At 39.9% G+C, this 17,965-nt stretch overlaps 1 protein-coding gene and 1 long non-coding RNA gene across 5 annotated transcripts; one reads left to right on the top strand and one right to left on the bottom strand.

The window, feature by feature from the left end:
- Positions 1–575: 575 nt before the first annotated feature.
- Positions 576–6,873, bottom strand: LOC120563790. 2 transcript variants are annotated; one of them, XR_005640006.1, is made up of 2 exons: positions 6,506–6,873; positions 576–4,614 (listed from the first exon to the last, which is right to left on the bottom strand). It is a non-coding gene; the product is annotated as an uncharacterized LOC120563790 (long non-coding RNA). The 2 variants fall into 2 exon arrangements; XR_005640007.1 differs by having other exon boundaries at positions 576–2,884; positions 6,506–6,868.
- nr2f2 (nuclear receptor subfamily 2, group F, member 2) lies at positions 5,814–15,389 on the top strand. 3 transcript variants are annotated; one of them, XM_039808198.1, is made up of 3 exons: positions 5,814–6,164; positions 10,422–10,949; positions 12,937–15,389. In XM_039808198.1, the coding sequence occupies exons 1-3, from the start codon at positions 6,128–6,130 to the stop codon at positions 13,209–13,211; spliced, it is 840 nt and encodes a 279-aa protein (XP_039664132.1). In that variant the 5' UTR covers positions 5,814–6,127; the 3' UTR covers positions 13,212–15,389. The 3 variants fall into 3 exon arrangements, with proteins under 3 accessions (XP_039664132.1, XP_039664130.1, XP_039664131.1); XM_039808196.1 differs by lacking the exon at positions 5,814–6,164 and adding an exon at positions 8,157–9,422 and having other exon boundaries at positions 10,404–10,949; XM_039808197.1 differs by lacking the exon at positions 5,814–6,164 and adding an exon at positions 8,158–9,422.
- Positions 15,390–17,965: the final 2,576 nt, after the last annotated feature.

Here is a 17,965-nt window from a genome sequence, read left to right as displayed (position 1 = left end):
GTATTGATGCTGTGTTTAACAAGAAGTTAAAATACCTAACAGGTTTACATTAGCCTATGTTAAACCATTTTTGTATTTTTGTTCATTTTGTTTTCACGTTGCACCTCTGCAATAATGCTGGTAATAAAGTACAGTGGCTGGTATCTAAACTCATTCCTCCATAATAAATCCTCACTACTTCTGGACATGTAAAAACTCATTAAAAAAATCTGATAATTTAGTCTATAACTTGTAGGGTCGAGGGGCCATCTTGGAAGATAATTATGTCTTAAGTTATATCTAATTAATCAGACTCATGCCAATGTTGTTACTGTTAGATAATACTTCTCACATGTAAGCACCGTCATCAGGTGCTTTATTTTGTTGTTGTAACACATGCAAGGGAGGAGAGTTGGTTACACCTCCTCTTGATGTCTTTACATTTGAACATAAACCACCATGGATCCCTTATTGACGGAAACCAAATGCTGTGGCTACTTTTAGCTGTGATGTCATCAGGCTGTGAAGTAAAGAGCTGCTTCAGAGATAATGAATTAGAGTCCCACTTGGTGGAAAACATTTACGTGGATATTTACTTTCAAGTCAGCTTCACATTACAGCAGTGTAGCATTTTATTTTGACAGTTCACATTCAGAAAATACACATTTATCTTTGTACAGCGGAGAACACATATTCTTCATGTGCTCTTTGTTGACCTCTGCACTGGTATTACATAATATCAAGTAGTGGACTGTGACTGTCCTGATTGATCCTAATGTACATGGATAACATCTTCAAATACTGACATTTGGTTATAGAATGGTTGCATGATATAAGAACTGCCATTGAAATTATGTGTTTAGAATAGTGTTGGTGAAAATAGTGAAATATGACACAAAAACAGACACAAGTTTTGTATAAGTTTATAATTGCTGATAATGATAGTTAATTAGCAGGACTACACATCACAAACAAATACTGTTTTACCTCTGTTTACACCTGAGAAAGTATTTTAGAGCACATCAATTCATGTCTTTGTCTAACCTCTGGGCACTATCACATGTCCACAAATCCCGTCTCAATTTATTGTCAGTGGAGCAAGTCTAAGATTTGACTCTGATGACATCATCCTGGGAGTATTGACTCTCATGCTGTGAGCTCTGGAAGCAGCTTCTGCGTGTCCTCATATGACGATATAGTAACCAAGATCCTGTGAATAAGTGATTCCTGTTTATTTAATGGCTTTTCCCCTTGAGGTCATCTTCGCACCAAGAAGGAGTCATCACTGTTGTCAAGGTGTAATCAAATCCCATTCACTTTTTATTCCCTCCATCAGTTCACAAGGACCATTGATCACATGGGAATGTGTGTGATTGAAAAACCTTAAATGGCAATATTTGCTATTATACAATATGTTATGCAGTCGCTACTATACAATATGTTCCATTCACAAATGCTGAATCCGTACCTGTGGAAGTAGAGATGTAGTTAACAGCGTCAATATTCACAGGCTGCTGGTTTTGTTCATAGTGATGCAATTTATGTCTGCAGCACTTTCACAGAGAAATGCATTCTTATGTTAAAACATTTCGGCTTGACTGATTCCTCAGCCTGCAGTCTTTATGCTTGGAACTGGTAGAAGCGCCTGATATAATATGTTACTGTTGTTAATTTTAGTGTTGACTCCAGTTTCAATTTCAGGAAACGTGAGTACTGTACTCTAACTTTTTCACAATCATGCACATTTCTAAATCATGCACATTTGCACCACAGAAAGATGATATCATTGTACAATGTAGAATATAATATTCTTATTTTCAATAACTTGCAGTACCCACTAAATCTCCACTGTATTTTTTTTATCTGGAAATCCTGCAGAATCAGTGAAGCCAAAGTCAAATTTAGCTAAACAGAATAATTAAACAAATAGGGAGCTGCACTCTCACTGTTTCCAACCTATCATTGTAGATTTTAATAGCATGTCACATACAGTTGAATAATTCCAGTGAAAGAAAGAAAGCTTTAATAACACATTTATTGTAAACTACCACAATAAAACTGGGAAAATCACTTCTTGAAATGTAATTGCACAACATTAGGTGCCGTGTTAAGAAAAACTGTTAAAACACAGCTCATATGATGTCTTAAAACTTTATTAGTCAAATATGTGGCAGGTGTGACACTGCAAATTGCAATTATACACAGCACATAAGAAACACGGCTCTGGTTTTAAGTTGATCCAGCTGGGTTTGAAGTGTTTTCTCCTCGTACTACAAACCATGTCATACCGTAAATTAACACATGAAAATCACAAAACCCAGAGATACAAGGTTTTCACATGGCAATAGCAGTTTTATATAATTTGTAGATCTAATGATAATGAGACATTGATGATGACTATAGAAAGTGTGTTTGCCTTTTCAACTAATGAATGGTTATAGGTGACATGTAAGAAAAATAAAGCATGCAGTTGAACATTTTATAGCTGTAATAGAAAGCTGAGGCTGAAGTTAGCCTCCTCTACATCCGTTTGTGTAATTCTTACATATCCCACACTGCTACCACATTACACCTTGAGTTACAGTAATTCAATACACCGTCTGCTGCCTTTGGGGCCACATGTGAACTGTGTCTGGCTCAGGACTGAATGCTGCCACAGCTTTCTCTCTTGTGTCTTCTCCAAAACTTTTTCACTGTCTGAGTACATGAAAAAAAAGTGTGAGGCGAGTGGACTGCCCACTCTCCCTATTTAAAAAAAAAAAAAGGGAGGGTAGGTCACACTCAAAGAGACACATCTCGCAAGTGACCAGTAAAACCGCAGTCTTGTACTGCCGGTCGCTGTGCAGCTCCACTGGGACAGATGGGGTTTAAGCTGCTTTGCCGAAGGGTACTTCAGCAGTAGTTCCTGGGGGTTAGAGAGCACTTATCACACAATTGCCCTACCCAGACTTTCCCAGCAAGTCCTTGGAGTTAAACCATTGACCTCTTGGTCATTGCTGCTGCCTCTAGTAATCATCATGTATGCTCCATCAATGCAGTCTTTAGCAGCCAAAACAACACATCATTTATCACTTCTCATATCTTCTCTCCATTCTACAGTTTTGATCACTTCAACAGCCGCGATTCAAACATCCAGCGTTTACAAATACATTAAGAGCATGCTGGCAGTCAGCCTAAAGAGTTATCATTGAGACAAATTGATCCATATCTGTTTAAATTGTCACTATAATCTATCATTGGCAAATTGAACACAGTGAGCTATCTGGGATCTATTGCCTTTTTAGATAGTGGCCCTTGGGGCACGCAGACGGAGAGAAAGTGATCTACGCCACTGAATGAACTCTTTATGTCTCATCTAAGACATATGTATGTCTGCTAACACTGAAGCATAAAAAGGTGAATGGTGTAAACCTTTATCTCACACTATACATGCCTCTATATAACTTACTTGTGCATGCAAACAAATAAATCGCTTACACACACACACACACACACACACACACACACACACACAGACACACATATTTACAATAAGGGGATGTTAATTGTGATAATGGAATGCAATTTTCTGTAATAACATATTATTAAGAAGCCTGAAGGACAAGACATAGCTGTGTCATTAAAGTCTGTAAAAGCCATGCTTAAGAGTCACTTATTCAACCACGAAGAAAGTCATATCAAAAGAAAATATAGGCTGTAAGAATATGCACACAGCAAAGATTATCAGGATGAAACCTGTATGTCAAAAAACAAAAAATTAAATAGCACTACTTTTGAGCTAATCATTTTATGCCCACACAATTTCCAAAAATGTTATATCATTAAAATCTAAATGTTAAATATCCTTTTATATAGAATATTTTTCTTAGGTTACTTTTATTTCTTCCTGAATATCTTGCTATGAGTCTAAAGTAACTTCTTGAAACTTAAATTATGTCAGTGAATATTCTTCACCTAAATGAAGCCAATGTTTAAGCACACATTTGAATAGCTAATTGGTCTAGTTTTTTCATCTTTGCATATAAGCAACATTACAATGAAGCACTGCTATAAAGAGGGGAGGAATACAGCCTTTAGGGTAGGCTACTGATTGATATTATGCAATGCAGCAGATAAAACTGCGATGACATATGGGGCACAACCGCCATCAATCAAGTGATCTTTATCAAGCAGGACAAAACAATTTGTGGCTGTAAAAGACAGTTTTGAATATTGAAAGTGTGCTGTTACATTTTATATTAGAAACAGCTGAAACCTGTTGACGGTTAACTAGGTTTAGTTATCTGAAATTAATACCTCTATTTTTACATTTTATGTTAATTTAAATTGAGTCAGTTGTTAAAAAAAAAAAAAACATTTCTCTTCATGGTGTTTTTTTTAAGTGGGGGCAATTTAGTTTCTGTCCTGATTCCAGTCATCTAATTCAATCAGACTCTTGAAGTTGATTAGCATGGTTAACATTGGCTCCTGCGCGGGTCTGGAGGGTTAATTAGGCCGGGAACTTGGAGACCTCCGGGTCAGTATCCCCCTATCTGAATGAAGGACTTCATGAAGGCAGAGATGGGATTAAAGTCAACTTTCATCCCAGTTTTTACACATGTGTGAGAGGAGTGTCTTGCCGTCAGCAGCACAATCCTTTTTATAAAAAAAAAAAAAAAAAGAAAAGAAAAGAAAAAAGTCAGATTAATATGCAATAATTTTAACCCAATTCACGCTGGTAGTTACGTAGGTTTAGTCTACAATATGTTGCCTTTAACTTGTTTTGACCAGTGCGCGCGCGTTGGCATATATAAAAAGAATTACCAATCGCAGTGCACGTGTCAGTTTTAACCTGATACATGAGTGAAAGCTTTTTCTTTGCACCCTCGTAAATCTCAACTATTATCTACTCACTATCGATTCATTTAACTGCACTTATCCCAATCAGCACATCTCCACTCCTGTGTTCCAGAACGTGTGTTTTGTTTTACTAACAATAATAAAGTGATTTAGTCCTTTCTCCCAGCTGGAGCATGGGAAATCGTTAAAGATCCAGCTATTTGTGTGTGATCAGTAAATATTTAGTGCAGGCGACATCCTCTGTCTCGTCTTAATCGATACTGGTCCCGTTGGGCAGCCCTATTGTTGTGTGCATGCAGGCTCGCTGAGCATATAGTGCTTTTATCCTCTGCTTGAAGGGAGAACAACTACGAATCACACACAGAGGAAACTTTTAAACCGGGGAAATAAAAACTGCAGCACAAGACTTTCGGAGGGGGTTTAATAGCAAATCAATTGTGTTGGTGTGGAAATGTTTATGCGTGGATAAAAAGCTGTTCATTTTTCAACCCAGTATAGATTTACGCAAGGTTAATTGAGGCTATTATCATATCATATAGGCATTCTTATTCTCTGCATTGCGTATAATTGCTAGAGGCGTAGCAGTAAAAATAAGAGAGATACTGTTCATTTAGTCGCTTGCATATTTATTTTGTACAATGCAAACAATAATTTTATATATGTATTATTATTAATTAATGTCAATTAATACTAGTAATAATGATAATAATAATATCACAATAGTCACTGCTGGTATAGGCTCCATTTAAGCACACTAGTTTTTTGGGGGGGGTTTTTTTACAATAAAATTAAAATGTTGGCTGTTTTTAATTACAGCTCTAATCATAGGTCTTAATGCATCTTTACTTCCAATCTCCATATAATTTGTTATATGCAGAATCCCACAATGCATGCTCGCCACACTTAAAGACAGGTGTCTGTTCTGACTTCACCCCCTCCCTCTCTCAGTAGCCCACACAAAGCAGCGGCGTACGAGCGCGCTTTGGCCATATTACTCTAGGAGAGAAAAGGCGCACAGGATCTCTGCTTTGCTGTAAAACCTGCCTATCATTTTCAGAGGCAGTCAAATGATATTCTGCTCGGAAGGCACTTATATTTCCAATTCCTCGCTCAACAATACATTGACGTGAATCAGTTATTTGTTCCGGCTCTCTAAAGTTTTCGCATGATCAGACATTTACAGATTCTCCAATAAACAGCGTGCTTTTTATGTTTGCTCCCGTCTGTTGGAGAGGAAGCTTTTGCCAGTTTCATTCTGAGCACTGTGTCGAAAAAGAGAAGACAAAATATATTCTGAATAAGAGAGAAGATGCATCCCGCTACGGACGAAGCCACATATGCATTTGGTAGGTGGTGTGTTACTATAAGAATACAGCCTCCTTCCTCTCTATCACTATCACATAACTTTATGAATTGGTATCTGCAAACTTGTTGGGCTTATTGTGATCATCATATAAATGAACACTTGGATAATACGCGAAAATGACTGACAGAGTCGCCCGTATTCAATGCGCACAACAAACATCGTATATGTACGCTACTATATTCTCTGTCTGCAGCAGTGCATGCTTTATTTCAGCAGATGCGTCTGTTCGCTTATTTATACGATATTTAATTTAGAGTTGAGAAATAACGCAGCGCTGCTTTGCCGATTTATCCTAATAAAGTGTGCAAAATGTATACTTACCATTTGAAGCTGGATCCTCGGTAAATGGATACCTTTCGCAGTTTGTTATTTACAGACTCTCCGTTTTCACGGGTTCTGTCAATAAAACCGAGACAATAATCATGCAGACAAAATATAATCGGCTCATTTGTTTTAGAATAAAGACATCATTGGTCTAAATACCACCGCTGGGACTGCCTGAAGTGGCAAAAAGTAAATCCAACTTTGGCAACTCTCAAAGCTTTGCCGTCCAAGTCATGTAAAACAGAATTTAAACAAACAGGCATCAGTTTAAGATGGTGCTCGTTAGTTTGGTCGATGTGGGAGAAGAGACTGAAGCAGTTTCCGTGTCGGATGGCTCCTCTAAATTGAATCTTATTTGAAGCAAAAGCTTCATACGCTAGGGGGCACCCATATACTGTAATACATCCTGCGACAATGCATGCTGCTGCTGCTGCTCTCTCTATAGACTAACACACAGCTCAGACCATATAGTTCATCTGTATGGCTCCGTGAAGTTTTACCTGCAGCTCAACTTTGACTGCCTCCGGACATAAAGTAAACCAGTCTTTACCTCTGTTTAAATACAAGCCTAAAACAATATAAACCAGGCAGGCAGCACCTCTGAGCAACCACTGACCCCGTTTTACATGCAAGGCATCCTTCACTGTTTGCCATCATCCCAAACTGTAGATGTAAACATTTTTAAATGTAGTCCCTGTTTAAAGCTGTAGTGATTTCACGTTTTGACCGCATACAGAAAAAGCTCTGACTTCTGAGACCCAGATTTGGCCGTTCTGACCTGGTGTGTTAGGGATATTTGCGGCCGTGGGGGATTAGCAGGCTACAGCGGGTGTCCAGATGATGTCAGTAGCCTATCATAACATTTTTATAAGAGATGTGGATGGTGAAGAATGGTACCTGGTGTGATTAGAAGCGCTAATAGGTATATTAGCCTGTACAAATACAGGAACTTGGACAAATGTGGGGGGAAATGTACAGATTGAGAAGACATCGTGTTATTATTGTGACCCCTTTCAGCGTATTGCTTCACATGTGGATAGTCCAAATAAGTCTCCACGTGCTGTTTTATTCACAATTATCCTTTAATGTCCACAATCTTAATTTAGAGTATCATTCAGTAAGAGTGTCTTGTTTTGTCTCTTTTTCTTCTTGTGTGTTTTGCTCAAATGTGTATTCTGTCTTTTTATCCACACACCTAAAAGATAAAGACTTGGGTACAATAGATAGACAGTTTTATTGTAATGAGAACAGATCATGACCAGAAGGTGCACCTGTGTCTCAGGGACAAAACCTCTTTGGATATTTCTGATTTAAGGCTACGGATAGCCTATGTACTGTAACGCAATATGAGGCAGAGAATTGAATAAAGATGTTGTGTTTTCTTCATGCAATTGATAAGGCTTTACCGGGAATGTGAGTATATTCTATAGTCTGTGCGATTTGAGTGACTAGAAATGATTCCTTTTCCCGAAAAGCGTCTCTTTTTAGGACCAAGCGGCCCTCTCGACCTCCATGCTGGCTCTGGCAAGGTACCAAGTAGCACAAGTGCCGACTAGCCAATGGGGTTCAGGGGGAGGTCCCTGAGCTCTGACCAGTCAAACACACTCTCCTTCCTTATATGGCAGCTGATCTCCATGGTAACGTGTGCTAAGTTGCAGCAGTCGTGTCAAAGTTCACTATATAGAGAGCTCAGTGAGCTGATCAGAGAGAAAGCATTCTGCCAGCCCGGCTCCTACCAATCGCAAATCACTTCCTAACCTCCGCCTTTTTAACATATTTGATCACTTTGATTCTCTACTCCTTTTTCCTATTATTTTTCAGTGCACGGAGGAGGTTTGTAGGTTGTGATCTTAGTTTTTTTGTTTTTTGTTTTAGTGCTTTCGCTTTTTTTGGGGAGAGTTGTCTTCATATTCCAGGCTCTCCAAAAACATTGGCTTCAGCTGCGCGCTTGCTGGCGCTACCTCACAAGAAGAAAAGGAAGAAGACGCAATTTTTTTACCCAGTTGGTGATTTTCTTCTTCAAGACTTGTGCTGGAACTTGATAGTAGCTGCTACAGTGTGCTCACCAATTGTTTTATGCTGCTACAGGCACGGTCTTACCAACCCTGCTCCATCATTCACTGAATAGTCCATGCTACCTCGGCTGATTATTTTAATATTTAGCCTACATTTCCCATTGATGGGTGTACTGGATGGCTGACTGTAAGCGCCCCTGGACTTGGCCTTTAAGCGCAAGGCAGCGACTCAGCTCGCCATCGCATCAGTTTTGAAAACGTGCTTCGCAACGTCTCCAACAGCAATAAATCGACAGTTATCAGGAGATTCTGAGTGGATTCAACGTAGGCTAGATTTGACATTGTGTGTGTCCGGCTGTTAATCACAGTTTACCGCGTTTCCTTGAGACATTATTCACCGCGACACCAACACGGCAGACAAAAAGTTTCTTTACGTTGACTGATAGATATGGCAATGGTAGTGTGGAGAGGCTCCCAGGACGATGTGGCTGACACCCAAGGCACCCTTTCCTCGCAAACCCAAGGAGGACTATCTCTTCCCACCCCTCAACCAGGCCAGTTGAATCTGACAGCCTCTCAGGTCGCCCCTCCGACCCCTCAGACTCCGGTCCAAGGACCCCCGAACAACACACAGTCCACGCCGACGAACCAGACGACGCAGCAGTCGGAGAAACAGCCACAGCACATTGAATGCGTGGTCTGTGGGGATAAATCTAGTGGCAAACACTATGGCCAGTTTACTTGTGAGGGCTGCAAAAGCTTCTTCAAACGGAGCGTACGACGGAACCTCACTTACACATGCCGTGCCAACAGGAATTGTCCAATCGACCAACATCACCGCAATCAGTGTCAGTACTGCCGCCTCAAAAAATGCCTCAAAGTCGGCATGAGACGGGAAGGTATTGGGACTTTATGTTTTCTTATTTATGTATGTGTTTGTGCTTGTAGGCTTCCAGATAGGAAAACATCTTATGTCGCCCCCATAGCCTGTTCTCTCTTCCGACTGTTCCCTCCCAGGCTGTGCGGCAAGAGCACGCAATGGAGCCGCTCTCTGCTGTGGTCGAGCCGGGGCTCGCCGGAGCTCCTTTTAGCCGTTACATTATAGTATCCAGCTCCAGCGAATTATAGCTCTGCATTTCACAAATACGATCCGACCCCTGGCCAGGCTAGGGCTATCGAATTTTATATTTTGATAAAACCATGAGCGTAGAGCCACATCTGTACTGAATAGATTATACAATAGCCTTCTGCGCTATTATGGCGAGTATCGAATTAAGAGATAGCGTGTTCAGGCTACATCTCTAAATCTACCCCGCATGTCTTGTTCACTGTGTCTAAAACTGGACATCAGTGTGAATTATGCACACAAAGCCTCCATATAACCTTGATAATTTATTTGAATATTAGTCGAAAACAGGCCTGCATGTATGGTAAAACGAGATGAATTGCTAAGTAGGTTAAGGGTTAAACATGCAAGGTCTCCCTTGCCCTCTTTGTGTTCCTTCACAGCCAGCTCATGTTGCTGTTGCCGAATAACATAATTTTAAAGCTAGACATATGCATGTGTTGTATTAAACGTGTTTAAAGCCCATATCTGGTGTTTCAGTAGCCTAGTCTACATTATCTGTCTCTTTGTTATCTGTGCAACCTTTTTAAACTCCTATGCAATAAGATTGTGTGTGTGTGTGCGTGTGCGCGCGTGCTCGCGTGTGTGTGTTATGATGGCTATATAGCAAACATGCTGTGTGTCACTTGTTTTAGGGTGTGATCTTTTGATTCAGTTTTCTGCACTGTTAAAATGTACAATGTTTGACAGCAGTGTCTATGCCAAGAATGATATAGTGTGATGATTTGTAGAATTCAGGCTTCAATATCTGTAGTTTCTCTTTTTACTGCAGCCGTGCAAAGGGGACGGGTGCCACCCACACAGCCACACCACGGTCAGTTCGCCTTGACAAATGGAGACCCACTGCACTGTCATTCCTACTTATCCGGATATATCTCTCTTCTGTTGAGAGCGGAGCCCTACCCGACGTCCCGGTATGGCAGTCAGTGCATGCAACCCAACAACATAATGGGCATCGAGAACATTTGTGAACTAGCAGCCAGGATGCTCTTCAGCGCCGTGGAGTGGGCCAGGAATATTCCCTTCTTTCCAGACCTTCAGATCACCGACCAGGTGGCTCTTCTGAGGTTGACGTGGAGTGAGTTATTTGTGCTCAACGCCGCGCAGTGCTCCATGCCCCTGCATGTGGCTCCTCTCCTGGCGGCGGCTGGCCTTCACGCCTCCCCCATGTCTGCGGACAGAGTGGTGGCCTTTATGGACCACATTAGGATCTTCCAAGAACAAGTGGAAAAGCTCAAAGCTTTGCACGTTGACTCTGCTGAATATAGCTGCTTAAAGGCAATTGTGCTCTTCACCACAGGTAAGACAATAGACTGGCACACTCCAAGTTCAGTCTGTGTGAATGTCGCAAACATGCTCACTGACATCAGCTAAATCAACGCTGACCTAAATATATACACTGACTATAAATGTTGTTGCTTGTCTTAGATTAACACCCTAAACGTCAACCTATATGCTGCTTTCATGGTCAAGGGATTTTGGATAGGCTTTAGGCTACTTAATTATAAAACCACCTTATTTAATAGACACAGACACACACACACGCACACAATGCTAAACTGGAAATTGTGGCATTACCACGCAAGGGATTTTTAAATTAAATTGACAACAAAACAGAAGGAAGTGACTGAAATATTACAACATAATCTCGAGTTAAGTAAAACCGGTAACTTCATAATAATTACCTTAAGCATCATAAAATCTAGCTATTAACACATTTTTGGAGAATCCAATAGCTTACAGATTAATTGCTACACTTTCATATTTTTTTTCCGCCATTTATCAGTGTGTGTATACCCCACGTCTTGTTTGTAGGGAATGACAGATATAAATGATGTCAGGCTCAGAGGGGGAGGGGAATAGAAAAAGAAAGACAAGCCTAATGTCCCATTTGCACATGGTAAAAGCAAAGCGCAGGTTTCAACGCTCTCGTGTCATTTAGGGGACAGACGTCCGACAAAAAGCATGTAGGACCCATGCACACCCTGTAATTGCAAATATGTCAGAATCGCATAGTATTGTGTGATATTGAGTAGTGCCAATGGGTGCGGCTTTAATTTTTATTTGCAGAAATATTCTCTTCGCCTAGTAGGATTCAAAAGTCTCTGGACTCCAGAACTAGGTCATGACCCAAACTTCCCAGCTACTTTGTTACATTAGCTCCACCATTAAACATTAAAAAAAATAAAATCCGTGGAAGAGATTTACAAGGTTTCACCATATAATGAATGCATGTCTTTGAATTGATATCATACCTGCAAGACATCAGCCTCTGTATTTCATTTAGCTCTAGCAGCCCAATATGGTTTGTTAGCCCTTTCACACACAAAACAAAATCACATTTCAGGTCATTGGATTTTATTATTAAGCCTTTATGGGGCCACGATGGCTTAATTTGTCTCCTCCATACCTGAGTCCCGGAGGCATGAACATGAGCTGTGTGTTGTAGCTTGAATGACACGCCTTTGCTACTTTGGTTGTTTGGTTGTTGTCATGCAGAAACTTTACAAACTTAACCAATGCGCGTACAAGCGTTTTTGGCACATAATCATCTGCCGCCCACATGCAGCAGCATAGATAGTGATTATGCGACTCTGGTGGTATAGTATGACGGCAACTCCGTAGGCTATGGGCCTTTTTTCAAAGCTAAATCTCTGCTCACTAAAGGTCAGTAGGTCTCCCTGTCTTTCCCTCTCTCCCTCCCCCTCCTCTCTTCCTCGCTCTGCCACTGACTGGGAAAGACAGGCCCATCTGAAACACAGTCTTTAGCTATGAATATGCTTAATTATTTAATTCACTTTTAAGTGGCTTTATCGAGGGAAATAACCGAGTTATAGTAGCGATGAAAGGAGGAACACCGAATTAAGATAGTGGCAAAGCAACACTCACAGTTTACTCTGCCTCTTTAAGTTATTTCGTCTATATATTTATATGTTTTAAATAAAATATTATATAATTGTTAAATCAATAGAAGTTATCACAATAGTGCAGAACTATATTTTTTCATTTGTGGTGTGGCAATTATTCGCCTATCGCAATGTTATTATTAAATATTTTTCATACACTGAAAAATATGTGCACTAGTTATTTATGAATACAAGCCTCGAGACAAATACACTCCACTTTTAAGAATAATTTCCTAAAATAATTGTTTTTTTTCCCCCCTAAACGTGACAGGCTATTCATTTCCGCCAGTATATCACCACAGTAGGGGAAAAAAACTCCTAGTGAGAGAAACACTTTAGGTTACACTTTATTAATGTTTATTTGCTTTCCCCCCCTCCCAGATGCTTGTGGCCTCTCAGATGTGGCCCATGTGGAAAGTTTGCAGGAGAAGTCCCAGTGCGCCCTGGAGGAATATGTCCGGAGCCAGTATCCCAACCAGCCAACACGGTTTGGGAAGTTGTTACTCCGCTTGCCTTCCCTCCGCACAGTCTCTTCCTCGGTCATAGAACAATTATTTTTCGTCCGATTGGTAGGTAAAACCCCAATTGAAACTCTCATCAGGGATATGTTGCTTTCGGGGAGCAGTTTTAACTGGCCTTACATGTCAATTCAGTAAACCAAGAAGGAGACGAACAAACAAAAGGTGGGGTTGGGGGCTGCGAGACTACAATGATTATAGCTGCTTTTGTGGAAGGAATTAAAAACCAACCGGCTGTTACACGGGGCTGGCTTTCATGAAGAAAGACATTGACGTAAATGACTGTGAATTCCCCCCTACTCCAAAAAAAAAAAAAAATTGAGACATCCACTGAACTTTCAAAATGGCAGATACAAGCTCCCAGTGTTCATGCAGAACAACCTGCTCCGATTCATTTTTTTTAATGAAAGAAGAAAATGAGGAAAAAAAAGGAAAGGGGATTTTGTTGATCCTTATAAGGAAAATTTAAGTATTAAGTGCATTTAAAAATGATAATTTGGGTAAAAAGAAAAAAACTGGAGAAAGGGAAAATAAGAAACGTGAATTTTCATTTCTCAAATGACTTGTCCTGTGTCCATGTATAGCTGTGTTTTGTACTTTCTTTGTTCCTCCTTTCTGGTTCCAAACCGGCCTATGTGATTTCTGTAGTACAGGTGGTGTTATTTTCTAAGACAATGATTTATTTTGAAAAGGTGTAAAAAAAATAATAAAAAAAAAAGTTCTAAAAAGAATTAAAACCACAGCAATAGGAGTATAGGCTAATAATCTATAGGCTTAATGCTGCAAGCGCACTTATATTCTTAGGATGACCAATACCATCTGGGAAAAGGGCGTTTTTGTTCAACTTTATGACCCAGCGGAAACATGTTTTCTCTTTATTAATATGACGTTACACGATCCAGTTTGTTTTCCAAATTTTTTTGCGGAAAAGTCTTCCCCATTTCATCCAGCTTTGAATAGTTGGCATATGTTCCCCAATTGGATACAATGAAATAAATCCTACAAGTTGCCTATCCTGCTGTTACAGAGGTATCTACAGGTTGCTCTTAATGTGTTATATGTGCATTCAAGGGCGTTTGCAGTAGCTCAAACTGCACTAAAAAGCATAACTAAACTTGTTTAAAAAAAAAAAAAATGGGAGAGGTCAAGGGTCATAAAAGTTTGAAGCCTAGCCAGAGTAGTGTTTAATAGCAGTATTATTAAAGCGTCCCTGAAATGTCAACCTTTATTCACTTCAAGCATTAAGTGCCTGACAAGCATGATGTGATTTCTTATCAAAACGTTGTTAAAGTAGGCCGACAACATTTTGGAGGAACACAATTAGATTTGAAACTTCAGTCGTGTATTTCACTTGAAAAACACTGATTAGAGGCAGTATTCTTGTAAATATAGGTCAATTCATTTCAACGAGTTTTTCCTTTATACAAAGTATATGTGATTAAGAAAAATCTGTGGTTGCCATTTTTTTCTCGGTAATACAACGTCTTCAAAATTGAGTGGCAGACTTAGCTAGTAGCACTGAAATTTATGTTTTTAATGTATATACATATTACTACAAATGTTTTCTTTTTCATGTATATTTAGACTGTGAATGCATGGCCACAGGTCGCTAACCTATTTTACCTTTGATATATAAATGTAAATGTTTTCTCTCTCTTTTTTGACTGTATAGATATAATCTGTGCATTCAGTACACTAGCCCTTGTATTTAAAGAAACAAAAAAGAAAAGAAACGACGTTCATTATTAGGCTACAGACTTAAACAGGGTGAGCAGGTTTGAGAAAAGGAGTTGATATTTTAACTTTAGTGTTATTGCTCCTTTGGTCTTTGACAGGTGCCGTGGTGTGCGTGAACGTGTGTGTGTGCGCGCGCGTGTGTGAGAACGTGTGCGTGCGTGCGTGCGTGCGTGTGTGTATTTGGAAGCTAGCAATTTTGTCCTTGTTTTGAGGCTTTTCTTCAACACACACAAAAACACCATGTTGTGGTTGAATTAAAAGGGATCACTGATTGAACACTGATCTTTGGCTGTTCGTAGCCACATATGGACCAGAGAATGATACATGATTGTAATTATGAACAGTTTAAACTGACCCACGTTTTTATATAAATATATAAAAATATATGACTGCAGGGTATTGATAACGTATAGATACTTTTTTTATGATTATTATTATTAATTGCAAGTGATATATGTGAGTGTGTGTGAAAGTTTATAGTTGAACACAATTCTTGTTTGTTTGTGTTAGCTTATTGTAAACAAGCATTCTGCTGTAAATTTGTTCTTGGTATTAAATTATAATTTATGAATTTGAAAACACAAGTTTTTCCATGTTTTATTACTTCCCAAACGTACGTGTGAACTTGTCCTTGTGTGTGTGTGTGTGTGTGTGTGTGTGTGTGTGTGTGTGTGTGTGTGTGTGTGCGCGCGCGTGTGTGTGTGTGTGTGTGCGTGTGTGTGTGTGCGTGTGTGTGTGTGTGTGTGTGTGTGTGTGTGTGCTCGGTTGGAGGGGGGGAGTGGAGTCAATTTGCTGTGGCAGGATGTTGCCCTTTTGCCCCATGAAAGTGATTAATGAATTACAAAATAATTAATCAGTCAGCCAACAGGCCTGATCAACGCCTTTACTTTTTGCTACAAGGTTAAGATTATTTTCAATAAAAATGCCGATCAGTAACGTAGCCTACTAGACTGTTTGGAAAATAACGCATTGAAGGCTGATGTCGGTTAATTTTCAGGAATAGGATACACCAGTTGTAATAAGGCGCCCTGCTTCAACAGATAATAACATTTCATAACAGTAGACCCCCCCCCCCACACACACACACACACACACACGGGACATAGTGGAGAAATACCCAACTCAGCTTCCCCACCGCAGAGAACAGTTTCACCTTTGGACGCTCACATAAATATTGATGGCATGAATTCATAAAGCATAAACAGTAGCATCCAAATAATATAAGTTATATTGACTGAAAAAAACAACAACTTTACATTATTTTGTGAAAAGCAAATTGCTTTCTATTGATATAACTGGCTGTTCTTTGCGTTATTATGGTCTACCCTTTATTTTTAACTGAATCACTGAGCTTGATTGACAGGAAGTTGCTGAAAGCTACACTTTTGAACTTTTCAATCTTAAATGTAGAAATGTGTGAATATCCAAGAAGTGGGTTTGCATGTCAATTATTTACGCACGTGATATTGTAATGCTATACACCTTTGGCCTATCCTTAATTATTAGTAGTATTGGCTGATTTGAGAGTTAGGCCTGAAATAGAATTAGCCTTGTTGTATAGAGGCTTAATCAGGATGAGTATGGAAGCCAACTTCACCACGGTTTTGCTGCTGCTGCTGCTGGTGGTGCTCTGTGTGTGTGTGTGTGTGTGTGTGTGTGTGTGTGTGTGTGTGTGTGTGTGTGTGTGTGTGTGTGTGTGTGTGTGTGTGTGTGTGTGTATTTGTTGCTGTTCATAATGATAAAAATGATGATTATGATGAGATGCTGATGGTCTTTCATCCTCGGCTTCTCGCTGAAGCGCTATTTATCCACACTGTGCTGCTTCCACTGCTTGTCCAACCAAACTGTCTCTGAGGTATATCACACAGAGGCCAATCCGAACCCCATATTGATAATTAAAGGTAAACATCCCACTACCGTGAGCCAATATGATTTCATTGGACGAAATATTTAGTATACCCATAAAGAAAAATACACTCCACGATCCTTCAAAATATCAGCACACGAGGGCTTCTCTAAAACACACTGAAACAATAAGTGGAGCTTCAGAATGGGTTTGGATGGATCTCGACACTGACCGGGCTGATTTTAGTTGACAGAGCGTGATGTATATGCTGGACTCTATGATTTGTACTTCTGCTCATTTATTAGCATTGTACAAAAAGACTAATGAGGTGTAACTCGGTGCGACGTCACTTTTATTTACGTCTGTGTGACGTGAGAACTTTTTGACACACGAGCTGGTAGCCCTATACCCCCACCCAAACAAATCCTACCGGCTGCTGATGATGCTGAGGGGCCGAGGCGTGCGTACAGTAGAGTCTGTGCTGATTTTCGGCGGTTGTTGGGGTTTACGCACTGAAGCTGAGAACTTATTCCGGGCTCACGGGCTAGAGGGGCTATTTGTTTAATAAGATAAGAATATGGTTTGCAGTCTCGTTCTTCCTCTGTCTCTTTCACACCGACACATACGTGCACTCACACATGCACGCCCGCACAGTTAAGCGACAAATATGCACATTATGTGCACCTTGGCACTATCACGATGACAAATTAGCCCATGCAGCATGCGCTTTATTGCATATATAGGTTGAGGCACCGCAGCTCATTTACAATGTATCACATAAGTCAAACGCTTAGCAAGATGGGGCACCTGTTCCTTATGTTAGTACACCGGCTTTAAAGAAAACATATTCATATTATTGTTGTTATTATTATTATTATTATTATTATTATTATTATTATTTCTCGTCTCTAACAAATTGGCTACAACATAGTGATAAAGCCTGAATCCACAGCAAAAGTGTTTTTCTTTCATTTTGAATTTGTCTTTATTTTTAAACTTAGCTTTTTTTTTTTTATCATTTTCTGAACATTCTTCCACTTAATCTTTCGCCATTAACACAAATTGTCTCTCACTTCTACTTAGTGCACAAGGCTTCCTACATTCTGCCCATAAATGTAAGAAAATTGTGCCATCTACCCGCTAACCCCGGAACTGTAGCTCCAAGACCTTGTAGACCTCGGCTCACTTTAACACAAAGGGAAAAGCGACAAGCGCTGCACACGCTGGCGCCTCCTCGCACATCCACGACAGCAGCTGCCGACTGCTATTAGGCTGTAACTTTACAAGTAATGTATGTTTTAAGCACCTG

Source organism: Perca fluviatilis, chromosome 8, assembly GCF_010015445.1.
Source record: "Perca fluviatilis chromosome 8, GENO_Pfluv_1.0, whole genome shotgun sequence".
Classification (NCBI taxonomy): domain Eukaryota; kingdom Metazoa; phylum Chordata; class Actinopteri; order Perciformes; family Percidae; genus Perca; species Perca fluviatilis.
The sequence above is the reverse complement of the archived record's forward strand: the minus strand, read 5'-3'. Positions and strand labels throughout refer to the sequence as shown.

Excerpts from the sequence above, each read along its gene's own strand:
- nr2f2 (XM_039808196.1), top strand. The coding sequence starts at position 8,972 with ATGGCAATGGTAGTGTGGAGAGGCTCCCAGGACGATGTGGCTGACACC. Across the intron at positions 9,423-10,403 it reads AGTCGGCATGAGACGGGAAG|TTTCTCTTTTTACTGCAGCC; the intron begins GTATTGGGACTT and ends CAATATCTGTAG. Across the intron at positions 10,950-12,936 it reads AATTGTGCTCTTCACCACAG|ATGCTTGTGGCCTCTCAGAT; the intron begins GTAAGACAATAG and ends CCCCCCTCCCAG.